Source organism: Mixophyes fleayi, chromosome 3, assembly GCF_038048845.1.
Source record: "Mixophyes fleayi isolate aMixFle1 chromosome 3, aMixFle1.hap1, whole genome shotgun sequence".
Classification (NCBI taxonomy): domain Eukaryota; kingdom Metazoa; phylum Chordata; class Amphibia; order Anura; family Limnodynastidae; genus Mixophyes; species Mixophyes fleayi.
Window position 1 is genome coordinate 310,240,414 of NC_134404.1, and position 19,854 is coordinate 310,260,267.

General features: G+C 41.1%; 1 protein-coding gene across 5 annotated transcripts in view; it reads right to left on the bottom strand.

The window, feature by feature from the left end:
* Positions 1–19,854, bottom strand: part of SLX4IP (SLX4 interacting protein) — a 98,638-nt gene that overhangs the window by 13,528 nt on the left and 65,256 nt on the right. For all 5 annotated transcript variants that reach the window (XM_075203975.1, XM_075203971.1, XM_075203969.1 and 2 more), the window contains 2 exons: positions 5,037–5,114; positions 1,614–1,693 (listed from right to left, as the gene is read on the bottom strand). In XM_075203975.1, coding sequence (XP_075060076.1) covers positions 1,614–1,693; positions 5,037–5,114 — 158 coding nt within the window. The remainder of the gene's footprint in view (positions 1–1,613; positions 1,694–5,036; positions 5,115–19,854) is intronic.

Consider the following 19,854-nt stretch of genomic DNA (forward strand, 5'->3'; position numbering starts at 1 on the left):
TAACGAGTGCACTGTCGGGAGCATCCTGCTGCCAGCTCTCCATTCATTGGCTCTGAACGGGATTGCATGAGAACAGTGTCACGGGAAATTCTGTCCACACAAACAGCTAATGTAAACAATGCCTCAGGTATATATGACAGGGAGAGGGAGGGGCACAGTTTTATAGCTGATTTTTCTCAATAATGATATTGTGTAAAACATGTACAGTGCAATTAGGCTTTTACTCAACCTGCATTATTGTTAGATGTTTTAGAACTGCTAGACAGCTACACTTAAACACTCTCCTAACCCTTTTCATTCTGTCTTTATAGTGCTTTACATGCAGAGAAGAAAACCTCTATACTGCACTGAGGAGCCCCAATAATGGTGAAACAGTCTGTAGGTGAGATTAGCAGTAGGATATAATATGCCCTGGCTACCCTGTGGCTAAATGGAAGGGCTGTCACATTTTACACTCAATTCGACCATGACCTTATCTGTGTGGTGTTTGTATGTTCTCCCCGTGTTGGCGTGGGTTTCCTCTGCGTGCTCTGGTTTCGTCTCACAATCCCAAAATATACTAGAAGGTTAATTGGCTGCTAACAAAATTGACCCTAGTCTCTGTGTGTGTGTGTGTATGTTAGGGAATTTACACTGTAAGCTCCATTGTTGCAGGGACTGATGTGAGTTTTCTGTACAGTCTGTGGAATTAGTGGCCTTATATAAATAAATGATGATGAATACTAGAAATGTGTCTTTCCTATTATATGTTAACACCACAATTACCATATCCCTCACCCTTTTGTCATTTCACCATTAGGGACAGGCCTAGCTTTGTTTGTTGCACCTTTAAACCACCCTATATATGCAGAAATAAAGAAAGCTGGCAGCTACCACTCTTACTGATCCATGCCAATATGTACAGAACCAAGGTTCTTCATGTGAACACATTTTTATTTGTGTGTTTCAGTAAACATTTCTAGATACACTGGGGGCGCCCTAGTGGGCACCAATCTGCCGTACATAATTATCCAATAAAGGAATCATATAGTAATTACTACCTTTCAAATGCCATGAAATGCTATACTTATCTATTTCAAAGAAATATACAAATTAAAGCTATTAGGATGTGTACTGTGTGCACATAAGCACCCACATTGTCTGACATAAACCAGCATGGTAAAGCCAAGATAAGCACAAACAATATACAATATAGACAATATGAGTATAGCTTACTGTATATATAAATATATCCTATAGTTATACATAAATACCAGTATAAACGCCTAGAGCTGTGATGGGCAACATAGGGTCCAAGGGAAGCTTGTGGCCCCTGAACCTTCACCTTATGGCCCCCAGCTCCTTCCTGCTTTATTGCCAGATTTATTTGTTATAGGTTATTTAAAATGCCTGCTGATATGTTATTACAGATAGGTATATCTCTCTGATTAAATGTATTACTTTAACTTATTACTGAGATTAAGGGCAATGTGTGGCCCTTTAGCAGGGTAGAGGGCCGCCCTTGTGGCCCCTGAAGTGTATCAGATTGCCCATCACAGATCGTGATAATGTCACAGACAAGCGTCCATAGAGTGCAGCCAAGGAAGCGGGGCTTGGTTAATGTACACACTCACCATGCTGGCTCCCCACATGCTGGCATCAGGCTCCTGCTGACTCGCGCAAACCACAAATCTGTCTGGAAACACATACAGCTCTGTGCAAAGATAGAGATTGAGGACATTGTTTACTTATTCAACATGAGTTTTGTTCCTATATGTTCTGCCGGCGTTTTTCTTATTATGCATTATTTGGATCAGATTTACATACCATACTTAATCATACTAAAGTGAGTACAACCAGTCCTGCAGCCACATCATGTCATCATCTGCTTACATGGTGATGTGGATTAATCTGTGGTTCAACCACTGAGAAGAGTCACTGTGACCATGTGAGGAGATGAAGTAAATCTGCCGCCCTGCAGGATAAGAGCGCTGGCTGACTCCTTACCTTACAGTACAATACATATGAATTTTAAAGGGCCAGATGTCAGCTCCTGTGTCTAACACTATAATGCAGCAGATAAAATGACACTTTTCTCAACATCTTACCCAAACAATTGGCACTTTTTACTAAGAGTGCATATGAAATCTACATACATTTGCAAATAAAATATTTTAAAGGCTAACTTCAAATTTTATGACCTAGATATTTAAAAGTAAGTAGAACCTGGGTGTCATTTTTCCTTAATAAACTTCTGTTTGCAAGGAATTGTCCTTGAATAAACAAAACCCTGGATAGCCGATGAACTTTGTGGCCATTTGCGCTTCGACAGGATCACTGTCCAATTAGTGCACATAGGTGGGCGTCTCTTCTAAATTATCATCATCATCACCATTTATTTATATAGCGCCACTGATTCCGCAGCGCTGTACAAAGAACTCACTCACATCATTCCCTGCCCCATTGGAGCTTACAGTCTGAATTCCCTAACACACACACAGACAGACAGACAGACAGACAGACTAGGGTCAATTTTTGAAAGCAGCCAATTAAACTACTAGTATGTTTTTGGAGCGTGGGAGGAAACCGGAGCACCCGGAGGAAACCCACGCAAACACGGGGAGAACATACAAACTCCACACAGATAAGGTCATGGTCGGGAATTGAACTCATGACCCCAGCGCTGTGCGGCAGAAGTGCTAACCACTGAGCCACCATGCTGCCATTATGGGCAAACACTCCGCTCTCCTCTTACACACAGGTACTGGTGCCCCTTCTGAGCAGTAAGTTTAAAGAGGTGAGATTTGGCCAACGGTAACTATATTTTAACTTTCTATAATAACTATTTCAATGCTACCTAAAACAAAATGACATATTAGGTAGAGTTTTATAAAATGTTAACCGTACTTGCACTTAACCTTTACGCTAACTGCTATCTCCCAGTAGGAGGTCATCAGCTGACACGATAACAGTACCCCCAGTATCCAGTCTTTCGGCCTAAGAACCAAGCAATGGGATAAATCCAGTGTGATCACTCCTGCATATTGACCAGCTCTCCTGTGCTGCAGAACTTTGATGCTTTGTATATAAAGATAAATAGTAGCTGGAACACAAAAGAATTCTAGACCTGTGGCAGGTAAACGCTATACTATCCTTGCTGCAACATCACACAGTTATGAATTCCAAGCGGTAGCTTGAGACAAAAAAATTCCTTTGATAATACCACCTAAAGGTGGGTTTTAGGTTACATCTGTACAATAATGAGGACAATGTTGACTCGGATTTCACAATGGCAGAGATTCGCTATAAAACGGGTTAGCTGCTGCCCTCCAGCTGATTTACCCTGGAGGGTGGAACCTATTTCAGGTGAAACTCTTATTGCATTCTTCCTTACATAGATGAATCTGCTGGTATATTGATAGCCTGTCAACACTGGTTCCCACCATAAAGCATTGGAAATTGTAGCTTCACAAAGTAACATAGTAAGGAGAAACAAACAAAAAAAAAAGCACACAAATCATTGGTGATGGCATTTTTAAAAAGATTAAATTACCATTAGTTATGAATGACAGTTATGACATGACAGATGGGTGTAAAAATAGCCTATGTGAGCTATATTGTATTACAACATACAGTATTCAGTATACAGAACTGCAATTATCTCACGGAACTGGGAGTAATATGGAAGTCGTCGTGCAGAGATTTCTTGCAACAACTCGAAAAAAAATACATTTCCTATAATAGGACATTGTTGTAATTAGCTGACTGTATAGACGAAAACCTGCCTTTAAAGGTATCAGAAATTGTCTAACAATGTTCTAAAAACATAATTGCAACATAATTATTCTACAAACATAATGGCGACACTTTAAAATAATGCAGGTGGAAAGAAACGTGGCCCTTTAAAAAATATCTCTCAACAGGTTCTGAGGTCTAGTAAAATGTTTAAAATAGTTTAGAAATCTACATTCTCTTTTCAATTAGTCTCTATATGCACCACACTAACATGAATACTTATGTCATCAGAAACACTAGGGACTCTTACAATAATATAAAACCGTGCAGGATGAGCGAGCACACTTTAAACTACAAAGACCATATTAGGGATTACAATAATTAAATGTAAAATATAAAGGCATTGCAAATGCGCCAAATATATTGTATTTGATCTAATTATGCCAGCCCACCACAGTGACCTTAATTTGCGTAGGCAGCACAGTGGCTTAGTGGTTAGCAATTCTGCCTCACAGCACTGGGGTCATGAGTTCGATTCCTGACGGCCTTATCTATGTGGAGTTTGTATGTTCTCCCCATGTTTGCGTGGGTTACCCCCCAGTGCTCTGGTTTCCTCCCACAGGTTAATTGGCTGCTGACAAAATTAACCCTAGTCTTTCTGTGTTAGAGAATGTAGACTGTAAGCACCAATGGGGACAGGAACTGATCCGAATGACAAATATTCTCTATACAGGGCTGCAGAATTGGTGTTGTTGAAGAATTTGTGAACTTCTACTAGAAGCTTTAAACTCAGCTTGTGTTCTGCTGGAAGCAAGGATAGATGTAAAGATCTCAATCATAGGGCACCATCAGACACAGTATGTGGTCAGACATAGTTATGTTACGATTTTCCTAAGTCTAGTAAAACATATAAATACTAAGCAAAGCTACAATGCGTATTTCTTCAATTCATTAACTAAATAGCATGTGCCTAGTAGATCCTGAATAGCAGAGACCTGCGAAGGCGTAACATTTACCAAATATCAGGAACGTTGAAGGCGAATTCAAAACGGTGGATTAGTCATTTAAATGATTGGCTCTCAATCAAATATATATTCTTGCAGTTTTTATGGAGTCTGCTCTATCAACACCAATCTCCACCATCAAGTTGAAATAAGGAAAATCAAAAGTAACTAAAACGCTTAATGCCCTGTTCTTTGAGAGGTTTCAACACACCACACTTTTTAAAAAAGGATCCATGAGACGTCCCCACCAGTCACTAATGATATTTTAGATAAGTGTAAGGCAGGGTTTGCGGAGCCTAGGAAGAGGACATAACATACCTCGATACTGATGTCTTACAACACAACGAAGGTTAACCCATCTTTTAATGAAGTAGGCCGCAATCCGCAAGCTGTTACCTGGAAAATAGGCAATAGGCAGATACTAATTATAAACTTCGAAAATGAAACAGATATTGAAGCTACAAATATCATTATCAACTAGGAAGAAATGGTCAATGATTTTTTTCAGACCTGTGAGGACAATCTTTACAGTACGTGTAACAACACTTCCAGAAGGCACAGGACAAGAAGCAACAGAGGGAAGTGCTTCATGAGAACTGTTTTTTACATCTTAAATATAAATCATAATTAGAGCGAATGTCATCCCATTAATGGGAAATAATTTTGTAGGCATTATTCAAACAATGTATAGAAAAAGTGTAGGGATAACAGCGCTGCTCTAAAGATATGTAAAGCTGCCAGGGTGGGTCTGTGAGGGACGAATTCCAAACTTCCCAATATAGATCAATGTAAGCATAATATTGACCCACGGCGTGGGTCAATATTATGCTTACATTATTCAAACAATAACTAAACTTAAAATGTGATTTTATGCATGAAGGTAAAATGAGTGTTCACTTTTACTATAAATTTAGCGGTACCATTGTAATGTGTCATCATCAACTCACATATAATGACTAAACAGCAGCCAAGACGGGTCAAACAGTTCAGAGAGTACATGTTCCCTGGAACTTGCAGTGATCTCACTAGTCTTGCCTGGGAATCCATCATATCTGTTAACTTGTGGCTTCTGTGCACTGCCACTCTCTGCTTTTCAATTTGCAGAGAAACAAAGAAGTGCTCACTTCCTAAATATAATTTAAATATGTCAGCCAGCAACAAAGGAACAGACTGACAACATACTGGAGAATTTAGTAACGTATCATCATTTTGGGCTTCATTTGGAGTTAAGAGCAAATCCAACTAAAGGGAGCAAATTTGCACTTGGACAAACCATGTTGCTGGTTAAAGTTTAGCTAGGATGTGCCACACTTTTATCTCTGTCCGCACTTAACCCCGAAACTCCCCAAACTGCTGCGCAACATGTTTTTTTATTCAGTAATACAAATGCCTTGTTATAAAAAACTTCAGCCACACATAATAATACAGTATAACACTAAAACAATCAGTGGTATTCAGATATCCCACTATTCATTACACACACACATGATACAGTAAAAGTCCTCCGACTAGATTTACTAAACTGAGGGTTTGAAAAAGTGTCGATGTTGTCTATAGCAACCAATCAGATTCTAGTTATCATTTATTTAGCACATTGTACAAAATGACAGCTAGAATCTGATTGGTTGCTATTGGCAACATGTCTACTTTTTCAAACCCACCGTTTAGTAAATATACCTCTTAATCTCCTTGTGCAGGAAAAAATTCAGTGACCTCGATACCTCCTGTGTCAAGACCACTGATTCGATGGCTGCTATACCAACCATTCTATGTTATTAAGCCCAAGAGTGCAGTGTGAGGTGTTGACAGGATTGAGATTCAAACTTATAGCTGGAAAATCCTAGGAGTGTTATACTCATAGTTGCTGACTCTCCTGCAATGTCCTGGAGACTCCCGATTTTTTATGAGCTCTTCCAGAACCCCGGGCGAGCAGGGCAACCACCAGAATCCTGCCCGCCTCGTTGGTGAAGTAGGTGGGGGCATCCTGGCCCCACCCCCTGCTATAATACGCCGAAAGTGGTATTGTATAGCCCGGGGCCTGGCCTAATGATGCAACTAGTGTGGCCACCTTTGCTATTCCAAATTGACTCAATCTTCTATCCATTAATTGTATTTGCACTTATAGGAATATACTAATTAATTTAAGTAACAAACTGTAACTGTGATGCCACCTTAAAGGCAAATGTCTGTTGTGGGAGTAACTGCACAGCAAGAAAACAGCAAAAAGACGAAGGGCGGAGCGAGATAAAGCCTGATGTCAAACTATGACTGATGACCAAAAAGAACAAGCATGTAATCGTCATTGCCATGCAAATCTGACTCCTCAGCAAATTGCCCGTCACAGAAAAAACAATCGAAGAATGAACTTGATCTTGATGTCAGTGACTTTGATGAAACAAGAATTAATGCTCATAACTGTGGTCAGATCAACAGTGTTTGTGAATTTTGCACGCTAAGCATTTTGCGGCTGGGCAGCCATCTGACAAATCAATGCTGCCACAAGGGTAAAGTCAAACTGGGTGCAATAAGGTCTGCCCATTTATTCATGAAATAAATTATGCGCAGAATTTAACAGTTACCAAGAAGGGGTCCAACATGGTAGTAGTCTTATTTTTTACCGTCATTTTGACGTGCTTTTAATTAGTATGTATAATAAAGAACCATTATAACAATTATAACAACATGCAGCATAATATCTTCTGGCATCTACTCTTAATTCTAGAAAAATAAAAGGTTAAAACTGGCACACTTATATAGATTGTCCTGGTCAGTGGCGGAACGATCACTGGTGCTGCTGATACAGAGCACTGGGGCCCCTAATAAGTCTGGGGCCTTCCTGTGCAACATTTATTTTTAGGGGTGTAAAAGAAAAGCCAGCAGAGAGAGAATAGGTGGGAGGAGAAAAACAGTTAATAGAGAAGAGTAAAAATGAAAAAAAGAGGGAACTGGGAGAGAAGAAAATGAAGGTTTAGGAGTATAAACAGCTGGGGGGTAAAAAAGGAAAGGGAACTGGAGGGGGGAAAAGAAAAGGGAGTGCGGGAAGAGTGAAAAGAGCAATGTGGGGAGAAAAGAGAGCAACGTGCAGAGAAAAGAAAGCTATGGGCTTTAAACTTCATTACAACAGTGCCAACCCCTTAGGTGATGAGCCACACATTTCTATTCCTCGCTGTGAGGAGAACAACACACACTGGAGCACGAATATTGAGTGTGCTCAAACACTCACGGAACAGGTTCCTATCACAGTATATATATATATATGACAATGATGATATAATTTCAACACAACATGGACCACAATCTCTTAGGAATGCTTCCAGCACCTTGATGAATCCATGCAAAACAATTCAGGCTATTCTGGCCATATGTATGTTTCGACAGGATCATGGTCCTACCCAGTACTAGAAAGGTATATGTAATAAAGTGGCCAACGAGTGAGTGTATATATATATATATACACAAATTATATTATTATCAATTTGTAAACCGTCCCTCCTCCAACTAGCAGAATGCATACTTCCATTCTGAACACTGTATAATATATGGAACTCAGACGGTTCCGTGTATAGTTGACAACGGGAATCATGCAAACACATTGCTTTGTTCAAATAATAGTGTTTGATACAGATCCATCCAAAGAACTTATTGTACTGAATTTTATTTTAAAAATGCTTGACTTGTGCATACACTGTAAAGGAAACAAATCATGGATTTAAGTTTCTTCCCCTATCCATTATAAGTAGGTAATTCATATGCTCTTGTATACCATGTTTAACTTATTACAAGTCTCGGCATGGCTCCACAGATAAAGCTCTGCTGGATAAGTTGACACTTCACAAATGTATAATATATCTCCACTTTCCCTCCGCTGTTGTTTATTTATAGATTATATGATTAAACATGTATGAGAACCTGTGAATATATACGTCTTGTCTTTTCTTTATATGATGGCAAATTGTTTAGTTTAGCATTAGTTTTAAATCAAATATGGTCTGCCCCACCAACAAAATGAGATTAAAAAGAATACTTGACAGCTGCTCCAAACAGGAAACACCTGTCTCATCCAAAATGTGTATGTGTAATTGTCATATGGGGAAAGTAGACAGTGAAAACAAAAGGGTCTATAGCAGATAACCTATGGCTCGCTAGCTTGTGGAACTACAAGACCCAGCATGTTCTGACAACAGCTGCAGAGCCACATGTCTAAGCTGGTGTACAGCAGCTGTTTTGCACCTCTGACGCATACATGCCTACTTTCCTTTACCTCTCTTCTGAAAGACTCCAGAGGGGAAGTCCAAGGGCTGGAGGTGTGAAAATGCGGTTTGCGTAATCACAACCCCCAAAATTGGCGTCAGTGTACACCAGGGTGCAAGGCCATAATGACATGATTTGTATCATCATGGCTGCACCTCACTCATGTCGCAAGAAGATCGTGCAGGACACGGCAGTGTGACCTGCTCTTCTGGTAGTTCAGGAGAACACCCCAAAATTCGGAGTCTCACGGACATTTCGGGAAAGAAGACAACACTGAGTTTAAGAATATATAACTAAGAACCGCAACAAGTACATTCATTAAACAAAAATGATTTTACTAATGCATAGAACATTACTAACACTCACGACAAGAAATTAGTATAGAACAATCAAGACAAGAGAATACAGCTGACCAAACAAGATGTTTAAAATCAAAAGCAGATCAAAGCAGTTCCTCCATATCCAGATTTTTTAAATAAATAAAACGATTTCTTACCAATGAAGAGAAAGTTTACAAACCCCCTTACAGGAAAGTTATGTGAAGGTAAAACTGCCCAGGACAGAAAATAAAGAAATAATCCAAATGGGTGCTTCTATATGTATTGTACAGGCAAGAAAGATAAATACATGTCTAAAAGAAAAAAAAATGACACATTTCTTAATTTATGATCATTTCCTCTAATTGTGAAGCTCATATAAAAAAAAGTGATTCATTGTCTGTGTATTCAGAAAGACATAGATTTTCAGACAAAATACACCCCAGACTTGTGAATCTGCTCAGAGACAAAATGTCATTGCTCCACAATCGTAATGCTGTCTTATGTCACACACTCAAGCCCTGCATGGAGAAAATGGCAAAGCACTGTCAATGCAGCGGATTGTTTTATAGAAAACAAGATTCCTCTTGTGTCCACAATCTTGAATGGAATTAGAAGATTATGAATTGGCAAAGTACGAGGGGAGCACAAAGAGGCCTTGGAATTACGCAGGACATCTCAGTTCCTCCAATTTTCTTTCAGGAATAAAAACTTGTTAATTATTAATATGAAAACAGGTGAGCTTTGTTTCACGGATTCAGTATGATCAAATCCTGATGCATTTCATACATAGGATTTTAAACTATTATGGGATAGATTTCCTAAAGAGGAACTAAAGCCTCCCAAAGAGAGAAAGGACTTGTGGGGAGCTAAAGGAAACATTCAGGCTCACCTCCCTTGTCTTAGAGCCAGTGGGGCCTGTCCCAGAGTCGCCCCAGCCTGCCAAGCGCTTAGTGATGCAGGAATTTGGCAGCTAGGAGCTCCGGAAGACAGGATCTTGGACAGAAAACATCCTAGTGGTGTATATAACATTACACATATTACGTTGCAGATTACAATGTAACAATTGCATCACATGGAAAAACAATAGAAATGATTACCCTGCTCAAAGAGCTTGCAATCCAACATATAAATGTGTGTGTATATAATGGTACCAATGGCACTGCGACCTTATGCTTTTATATCATCCCAGAACTCCTTGCTGGCTCCTGGTATCCTCTCACCTCCTTCGATCTCTCTCCCCCACTACCTGCTTCCACCTTGTTCACCAATAAATCCCTCTCCATTGCCATCTTCTCCTCATCCTTTAAATATGATCTTGTCTCACCCATTCTTAAAACACCCATTCCTGACCCCACCTCAAAGGTTGAAAAGAGAAATGGGGTGATAGAGAACTATCGGCCCATTTCTCTTTTCCCCTTTGCCTCAAAAATACTTGAGCGCATTGTCTATAAACACTCACTGGCTACCTCTCCACAGAAAGTGCCTAGGCCACTTCTCCCTGCTTATTCTCCTGGGTCTTTGACATCATGGATCACCCTCTGCTACTACACCCTCCTCCGTGCCATTGGTCTTTCTGACACCATCCTTTCGTTGTTCACCTCCTACCTCACCAAACACTCCATCTCCGTTCCTACCTCTGGATCCTCCTCCCCATACCTTTATCCCATAGGAGTCCCACTGGGTTCTGTCCTTGGTCCTCTGCTTCTTTTCTATCCATTACTTGCTGCTGTGTTACTGTCACAGACTACCCCCGGGAACAGTGTCTGCTACCTATTCCTGTCACAATTTGGGTGAGAATGCAAAGAAGCACTTACAGCTGGCAGCATTAAATGTTGTATGGAAAACTTAAACCGTCAAGGGAACAAGCCACCTTGGTCCCAGATGCATGACCACATCCAGAGGTGACTACAACCCGAAATCCTGAGAGGACCCACAGACTGTGGAAAAAGTGGTCATGTCCAGACCACTGCAAAATTTGCTCAGAGGTTTTCTCTACCATGCAGTGTCCTGCCATTATGTGTCCATTAGCCAGGTCAAACTCTATTCTCCAACACGGCTTAGGAACTACAAAATGCTCTACACTGTCTTCCTCTTTTTGTCACATGATTCAAGTAACCATGTTAAGGTATGAAAGCCTATCATCAGGTACTACTGGCATCTCAAACAACTTTAACATTCTCTCTGCCTTTGACAGGGTGGGGTCTTTTAACTGTTCTAATGCAAAAAGATATTTCCTCACTGTAAGATCTGGCATATTCTTTCTTTTAACAGAGCCTTCTTCAGCAGGAGCTATCACTCCTCATTCTCTATCTCCCCAATTATGTTTGAAAAATATAGAACACACCCACCGGCACTTTGTCACCAGTACTGTCAAAGGGATTTGGGCTGTTCTCCCCTGTAACTATTTGGATTTCACACAATCTATCCCTCAAATAGCACTGTGCATTATGGAACTGACTAGTCCCACAGTAGCGAAAGTAGAACTACAGTGTTTTTCTATTTTCAATTTAGCTGTAAAGTAGTCCTTGGTGTCACCATGTATACAAATGACCTCAACAGTTTTCCCCTAGTGTTTTGTGGGGTTACAGTCTACATAACACATCTGAATCTGTGATTTTCCTGGCATGCCAATGTCCAGGTCCTGAGCTTACAGTCTGTTTTTATGTCCAGCACCCTTTTACCTATAGGACACTAACAGAAATTACTGTAGATCTCAGGACTAGGAGGCGCTGTGACATGCTGATTAGTTCCTTAGCAGCCATATAAATCTCCACTAGCTGAACAGCTGTTTTAGGGTTCCCGTGGCTCATCCACTTTCGCAAAACAAGACAGAGACCTCAGATAATATAAACTAGAATGGGAACTATCCAGGAGCAATCAAAATATTTTCAAGGGCTCTACCCCCCATTTTTGTAAAATGCCCCTCAAAATTTTCGCTACACCTGTGGGGCCACTTTCTTTTAGCTTTGGTAAGGGTTGTGGGGGAGGGGGTGTAGCACTGCTGGACATGCCCGTCACTGCTGTTAAATAACTAGCCGCATTTAATTCATAGACAGGAGTTTGAATCTTTCAGTTTCCACTAGTGGAAGCTCTTTCCTTAGATGTATATAAAAAATATAAAAAAGAAAGGAAAACAAATACCCCCCTCCCCCCTATAAAACCCCCAAAACATTAAAAAACAAAACAAAAATCATTTACAATCTATTAGTGATGGTCAAGGGGACAGGTACTAAATTCATTGGATGTCCAACTCCTATACAAGTTCACTAGAGAAATATTCATAAGGGCATATGCACAGACACAAAACATATTAAACATGCTATCTTTAATATGTAATTTTTACGTGTCTACTAGGGTCCCAAGCCAACAAGAGCTGTGTTCATGCATGCTACATAATAAACAGTATGTACCCTGTCATTGTGTATATCCACAATTTATGAAAACTCTACAGTGGAAAAAGTATGAAACATACGTTAGGAGCTTTGAAGAGTCAAACTAAGGGGGAAGAAAAATACTTATTATATACAGAGAATTACCACGTGAACTGCAAGGCCCCATCTTGAAGCTTAGGGCTATTATATTGCCTTGGAAAAAGCATCAATAAAAAGATTAGCGCTATGCTATGTAACAAGAATTCATTTAAAATTCCATGTTTCTACAAGTATTAGGTAAGACAGTTTGTTGCTTTAATCTCAGTTTGACACCTTTCATACAAAGAAACAAGGCAAGCAATTCCAAGTAAAACAGACAAACACTCCATGGACAGTTAGCTAAGAGAATACGAATACCATAACCGTCAATACGGAAATTCTCTGACTGCCAAAAGTACAACAATTTGGGTGGGCAAGCTAGCTAACTGTACTCAACAACTGACTATAAAAGGCTGATCACTTTCACATGCTCTTGATGGTTATATATTCTGCCTTTCATGACTCACATAAGCACACTACAAATACGGATACCTTCCAGTTTATTCCACAGGATGGGAACTGGATTTACCTCCATGTGACTTTATTTTGCAGCATTTGCCCTCTCAATAACTATTTGTTTACATCCCCACTGTTAATCTCCCACTCCCCTTATTTCAGCCATACTTCCCGTATTTGGTCCATCTCCGCATCCTTATAGTTCACTCTTCACTTAGTCCACATTCCACTCAGTTCACCACACCTTTCTGGGTTTACTAATCCCCCTTCAAGTAACCGTTCAATTCATTTCCTTCAGCAACCCCACCCCTTCATTTACTTTCCTCTGATTTCCCCAACCCTGCCATTAATTTAATCTGACTAATTTCCTCATGTCACTGCTCGTTTAGTTCGATAAAAAATTCTTTCCAATGCTCTTGTTACATCCATAGTCAATGGAGTAAATACAAACACCTACTTGCTTTTGTTCCGCTGATATGCAGATACAGTTAACTGTTGGTAGCTGTAAGAGCCTATATGGAGAGTGAGGGGTTAAATGACATATTACACAACATATTTATGACCCTAAGGACATCATATAAAAATAAGTGAACTCATATCCCACCAAGTGGACAAAACCCCCATTGCTTAATTACCACTATCAACTCGCTTCTCTGCCCATCACCTCCCCTTCTTTCCTCACTGCTCATGACTCTGCCACCTACTTCAAAGGCAAAATCGACACCATCTGTCAATAAATCTCCTCTTGTGAGATTCATCACACAGCTTCTCCTACACTCACCTATCCACTCTTGGCACTGAAGACATTGTTTTCAAAGTCCTCTCTTCCTCATCAACTTGTCTCCTCAATCCTACTCCATCCTAACTACACCCAATGCTTGTACAAATCACCTCTTCAACCTGTCACTCTATAAACACTCATCTCTCCTGTCCTCAAGAAACCATCTATTGACCCTACCTCTCTTTCTAGCTGCCTCCCAATTTCTCTCCTCCCCTTTCTTTCCAAACTACTTTAGGGGCTTATATACAACTGCCTGTGTGGGAAGAGGTGAACCACGATAGGATGATGTCAGAAATACCAATGGTATGGAGGAGGGTATAGTAGCAGAGGGTGAGAAAAAGATGGTAAGTCCAGGGGATTGTGCTAGCAGAGGAAGGTAAGCTTTAGTGAAAATCAGAGTATTAGTTTATGCCCCACATAGCAATGCACATCAAAGTTGTACAAGTGAGGCCAATATCAAATAAAATACAAAAGCTAGGAACTGTTAAAGGGCAGATAGTCACCAGGATGAGCTGGGTGGTTCCTCACTGGAGGAGTGCTTGATAACTAGAGCTCTCACTGCAGGGTTCATTCCCGTAACAGGGGCACGGATGTTCCAGGTAGCAGGTAGCATGGCTAAATGATTGACAGCACAAAGGTGGTAGTAGCTGCTTGATCGCAGGCTGGTCAACGGATGGATTCGCCGGAAAGATGCTAATATGGGAGGGGAGAGCTCGATCTCAGACAGGGAATGCCTTGGTCCCCAAAGCACACCACCGAGCCCCGAAGGCCCAGCCAAAGCTCTCCACAGAGTTCTTGGCTAGGAATCCAAGGGCCGGTATCAGTGAAGCCGGCAGCGGAATACTGTGGTCCATAGGGAAGCAGGCCCAGGTAAATGGACCTGCAAGTATCCAATGTTTGGGCAGCAGAACCTCGCTGAGGGGATCCACTCCCACAAGGGATAATGGAGGGACAACCATTGGCAGTCAATGGTCATTGGTGCCTGCGGAGAGAGGAAAGGCGTCAGCTGTCGGTGGCTTGCAAGTAGGCCGCTCTTTATTTCCAGTGAGACTGGATGGATTAGATGGCTCGATCTAACTTCCATACAACAAATCAAGTCAACCTGTACTCTACTAAAGACTTTGCCAAGTTTCTCCAGGACTGGCAATGGTATTAGGAGGGATGATATCTTTTCAATTGGCTGAGCTTTACTCACTAGTCATACTATCATATAAAATTAATTTAGATTGCTGTAAAAGAGATTTCCATGATATTAATAATTTTAGAGTGACCTAGTTGCAAAGGCCCTCAGTTACAGTATTACCAAAGACCCACAAACCTGTTGATTCTTGAGCCTTGTAGGACATAATTGCAATATAATAAAACTGCCTTAAAGTCATAGTGAGTCAGTCATTTGCATTATTAAGTTCTGCAACATCTGGGAGGCTCTGTCAATCAACTGTGATACGGATACTGGAAATGTCAAAAATGTTAACAACTGCTCAAAATGCTTCAGGGGGAACATAAGAAGCATGTTCTCAACTAAAAATACTTCTTATAGAGATAAATAAATATAAGCTACTGCCTAGAGCAGAATAAGAGATCCCATACACCTGATTTAGATAAACTATAAAGGCTGGCAGAGCAGGCTTGACTTTCCAGTTCCTTAACAGATGGAGAGGTACTGCCTGTCTTAAGAGTTAAAGTATGAGTGATCTACACGTTACCCTGAAAAACATGTGGCAGTACAGATATATATATTAAGACCCTCATTTGGTGGCTTAGTATCATTAATAAAGATGCTTTGTCATAGGTGCTGGTGTGAGTAGACAACTTCTGTTCCTTGCACCCAAAAAAATCATGCCCAGCTCCTCCAATGAGCACATTACTTTAACCCCTTCAATATGACAAAGCCACGGCAGCAGCTAAAGAAGCCACATCCAGAGTGCTTTGCGCGCTTGTAATGGGATCTCCTGTAGCTCCGAGCACCAGTATTGTGGGTTGGGTGGGCTGGAACCAGAACTAGTCAAAATTTTGCATCCTGAAATAATAGAGCTGATGACCTAGAAAATCTTATTAGAAAAACACCCAAACTTTAGAGACAGGGGCACAATCCATTGTAAAAAACCAGGGAAATTAGGACTATTGCATTTAATGATGCCCAAATATCTACGTAAGCTGATTAATCAATGGAAACAAAAAAAGAAGAGAATAAAGTTCCAAGTATTGCAGTGTCTTTGTTTGCCTAATTCATTTATGTAGTTAAATTACAGTGTACCAGCCCAAGGCACCATCGATTTTCTTTTATACTCCAACGGAAGCAAATCTCTCTGGACAATAATGAAAGACCTTTGTGCCAAGCTGCTGACATCCTCATGCAGAGTGCTTCTCATGGACATCCATGTGCATCCTGATGCACCTTATTGTACCGCAGTAGGCTCTTTCCCCTGCTGTACACATGACAGGATTGTTTCTTCATAGTAGTTTCACTCTACAAGACTTTCTTTCTCCCTTCCCTAAACAGTAACTGCACCCAACACTGTGTGAACTGAATGAAAAGGTTAGGTATGTTCTACCTGGATTGGAGCTTATTGTAAAATTAATTGGTGGAAACGAGGAGCCTTTCCTATTATTTTCAGTTTTTTCTCTCATTAAAACCATGTAAAAATATACATGATACAAAAAAACCCAAAGAAGATTTCCTAGATCAGTGCTGTCCAGTTTTATAGTAGTGGACATAAAACTAAAAATAAAGAACTGCTTCAGGTCAGGTTAAAGGAGAACAATCAAAAGGAGTTGTTTGGAAGCCTATGTAAAGTCAGCACCACAGCCATAGGGGCTCATTCAAAGTTCAGGAGCAAGATATGATATGCAAACATATCTTGCAAATGCACATTTATGTGCATATTTTCAGGCACATGTATTTCGTGATACACTGTGTGGAAAATGCTTAGTGATTACACTATGTGCTGGTCAGGCGACCTTAAATAAAGAGCATTCCACATGTAACTACATGTCTAAACAGGGCAACCAAAATGTGTAGAGTAAGCTGTATTTCAGAAATCAACTTACTGATGCTATACCTCACATGGGGTGTAACTGCTACTAATCAATACAGAGCAGCATTCATACACACTGTCCAATCAGAGCAAAGCCGCTTTGCATAGATTAGAAGCTGACAAGTTGCTCGGCCTATCCTTTTAACTGCAGCTCCGCCAAGAGCATGCAATCATTGGTCCACAGCTTTTTTTTATTTTTTCCAGATGGATCGCAAACAGGAAGAAAGAGGATGTCCCCCAGGATTTAGGTGAACAATAAAATGATGAAGGTATTGGGGGAATTATGTTAATAAAGGACTTTTACACGGTGTTATGTGTTAATTTTTCGGATTTTACTTTTACAGTTGCACTTTGGTTCCCTGCAGGCTCTGGATGCCAGGGGATACTGCGTTTGTAGATCTACAAGCGTCAACATGCTCTGGCACCCATAGGTATGCTATCACTTGCAGTTCTACCAGGGGCGGGCTGGGCTGGGGGGCATCACCTCCCCGGGCCACTCAGTCTAGCCACTGTTTGGGCCAAAAAGCCGCCCTCCCCCGTGGATGCAATATTAGCTAAATATTCCCATGGCGCACAGGCGGGCAAATCACAGCACACGCGATGCGGCCGCGTCAGCGCACAGGCGGCCGCATCGCATGTCATGTGATGCTGCCAGCTGTGCGCCCCCCCAGGCTGAAATTTGCCAGCCCGCGCCTGAGTTCTACAAACACCGGCATACCCAAAAACTTTAGGTATGCCAGTAGTCCCAATGGTGTGGGAAGAGCCCTTTTTTGTGGACCCGATAGCATGTTCTCTGTGTTGAACATGCTATGGCTAGCTACCATCATGGCAGAGGGACCCCATGCTACTATCTCTGTTATAGTGTCACTAACCTAGCCTGTCATAGCCTAGTGCTGGTAGCGGCTTTTTCAGGGGGACAGCACATGATTACCTCCCCGCCGCCCCCCGACTGTTTACATTATTTAAACTTTTTTTTTGTAACACTAGCAAGATCCGTACTGACAATGATAATCATCATCATCATCATTTAACCTATAGAAATATTGTATTGTGCCCATAATTAAACGATATTGATATCTACTATTTGTAAACATAACAATGTTAAAATCTGGACACAATTGTTGCACAGTGTTTTTTTTATTGCTATTCTGTATATTCCTTACCTTTAAAGGAACGTCAAAACTTTCAAGTATTTACGTTTCCACAACAGGTGTAGAAATTGAGAGTACATGTTTTTTGTTTTTTTTAAATCTTGTATTTAAACTTTAGCATTGAATGTTTTAGAATGAGTAATGGTTTGAAGGGAGTGGTAATCTGCCCTGCTTGTTATAATTCATGGTCCCAGGACAGTGAGAGGAAATATCAGACACTAAGTTTTCACTGTAAAACTATCCAGCAACACTTGTTTTCCAGTGGAGTCACGGCCAAGTTGACTCGATATTCCACATGGCTGCCAAATAGAGTCTGTGGTACAGTGTAGAACAGTGGAAAGCCCTCTCCCACGGCTATTAGTGACCATTCATTTGGGAGCCTGGGAAAGTGCCTCTGAGCTGCAAAGCTATCTGGAGTTGCCTGGCAGGTGCCTGCTTCTCACAAAAATCTGGCACCTGCTTAACTCTCTTGTAGCATCCAGTTAAGTCTCCCAAAATAGAGGAACAGACCTTATAAGATTCAATACATCAAGACAATTCTGTTAAGGACTGCATGCCCATAGGGTACAAATATATGCACATTTTAAATTATAGAGAACCTGCCACATATCCATAACAATCCCAAGATATGTCATTAGATTGTAAGCTCCTAGGAACAGGGCCCTTCCTGTCTGCTTGTCTGATCCTACCTCATTCACCTGCGCATCCTTGTATTATACTTTGTTAGCTCTATACCATGCCTATTAAGTCTTACATACTATACTCCTTTTTGTATTACTGCAATCATGCTTCTCAAATGTCCTGTACTTTGCTTGTTGGAACTCTGTGCTTTATATAAACAATACTCTATTTACCTACTGTATAAAGAATAATAATGATCACTTGTTACTGTACTCGAAAATGAGCATTGTAAATAGACAGGGCACTTGAATATAGTTTCTAGAGACAAATGACAGCCAGAAAGCTGCACATGTGCATGTGATGCTCAGTGCTCCCCAGGTGGACATATAGCGTTACATGCCAGTCAGATAGGTGGTCTGTTATGATTGCTATATCTAAATCACCTGCCTTTGACAAACCACATAAAGAAAAACATATACTGAAAATTCCATCTATATAGAGAACAGGATTACTGGTGCGGAGCAGCTGGACAATGGACGTGGCAAAGAGCAGCTGGACAAGGGATGTGGTGCAGAGCACCAGTTGGAAAAGGGATGTGACGCAAAGCAGCAGCTGGACAAGGGACGTGGTGCAGAGCAGCTGGAAAAGGGACGTGGTGCAGAGCAGCTGGACAACAGAAGTGATGCTGGGCAGCAGGACAAAGGATGTGGTGCTTGACAAGAGAAATGATGCTGGGCAGCAGGACAAAGGACGTGGTGCTGGGCAGCAGGACAAAGGACATGGTGCTGGGCAGCAGGACAAAGGACATGGTGCTGGGCAGCAGGACAAAGGACATGGTGCTGGGCAGCAGGACAAGAGAAGTGATGCTGGGCAGCAGGACAAAGGATGTGGTGCTGGACAAGAGAAATGATGCTGGGCAGCAGGACAAAGGACGTGGTGCTGGGCAGCTGGACAAGAGAAGTGATGCTGGGCATCCGGACAAAGGACGTTGTGCTGAGCAGCTGGACAAGAGAACTGATGCTGTGCAGCCGGACAAAGGACGTGATGC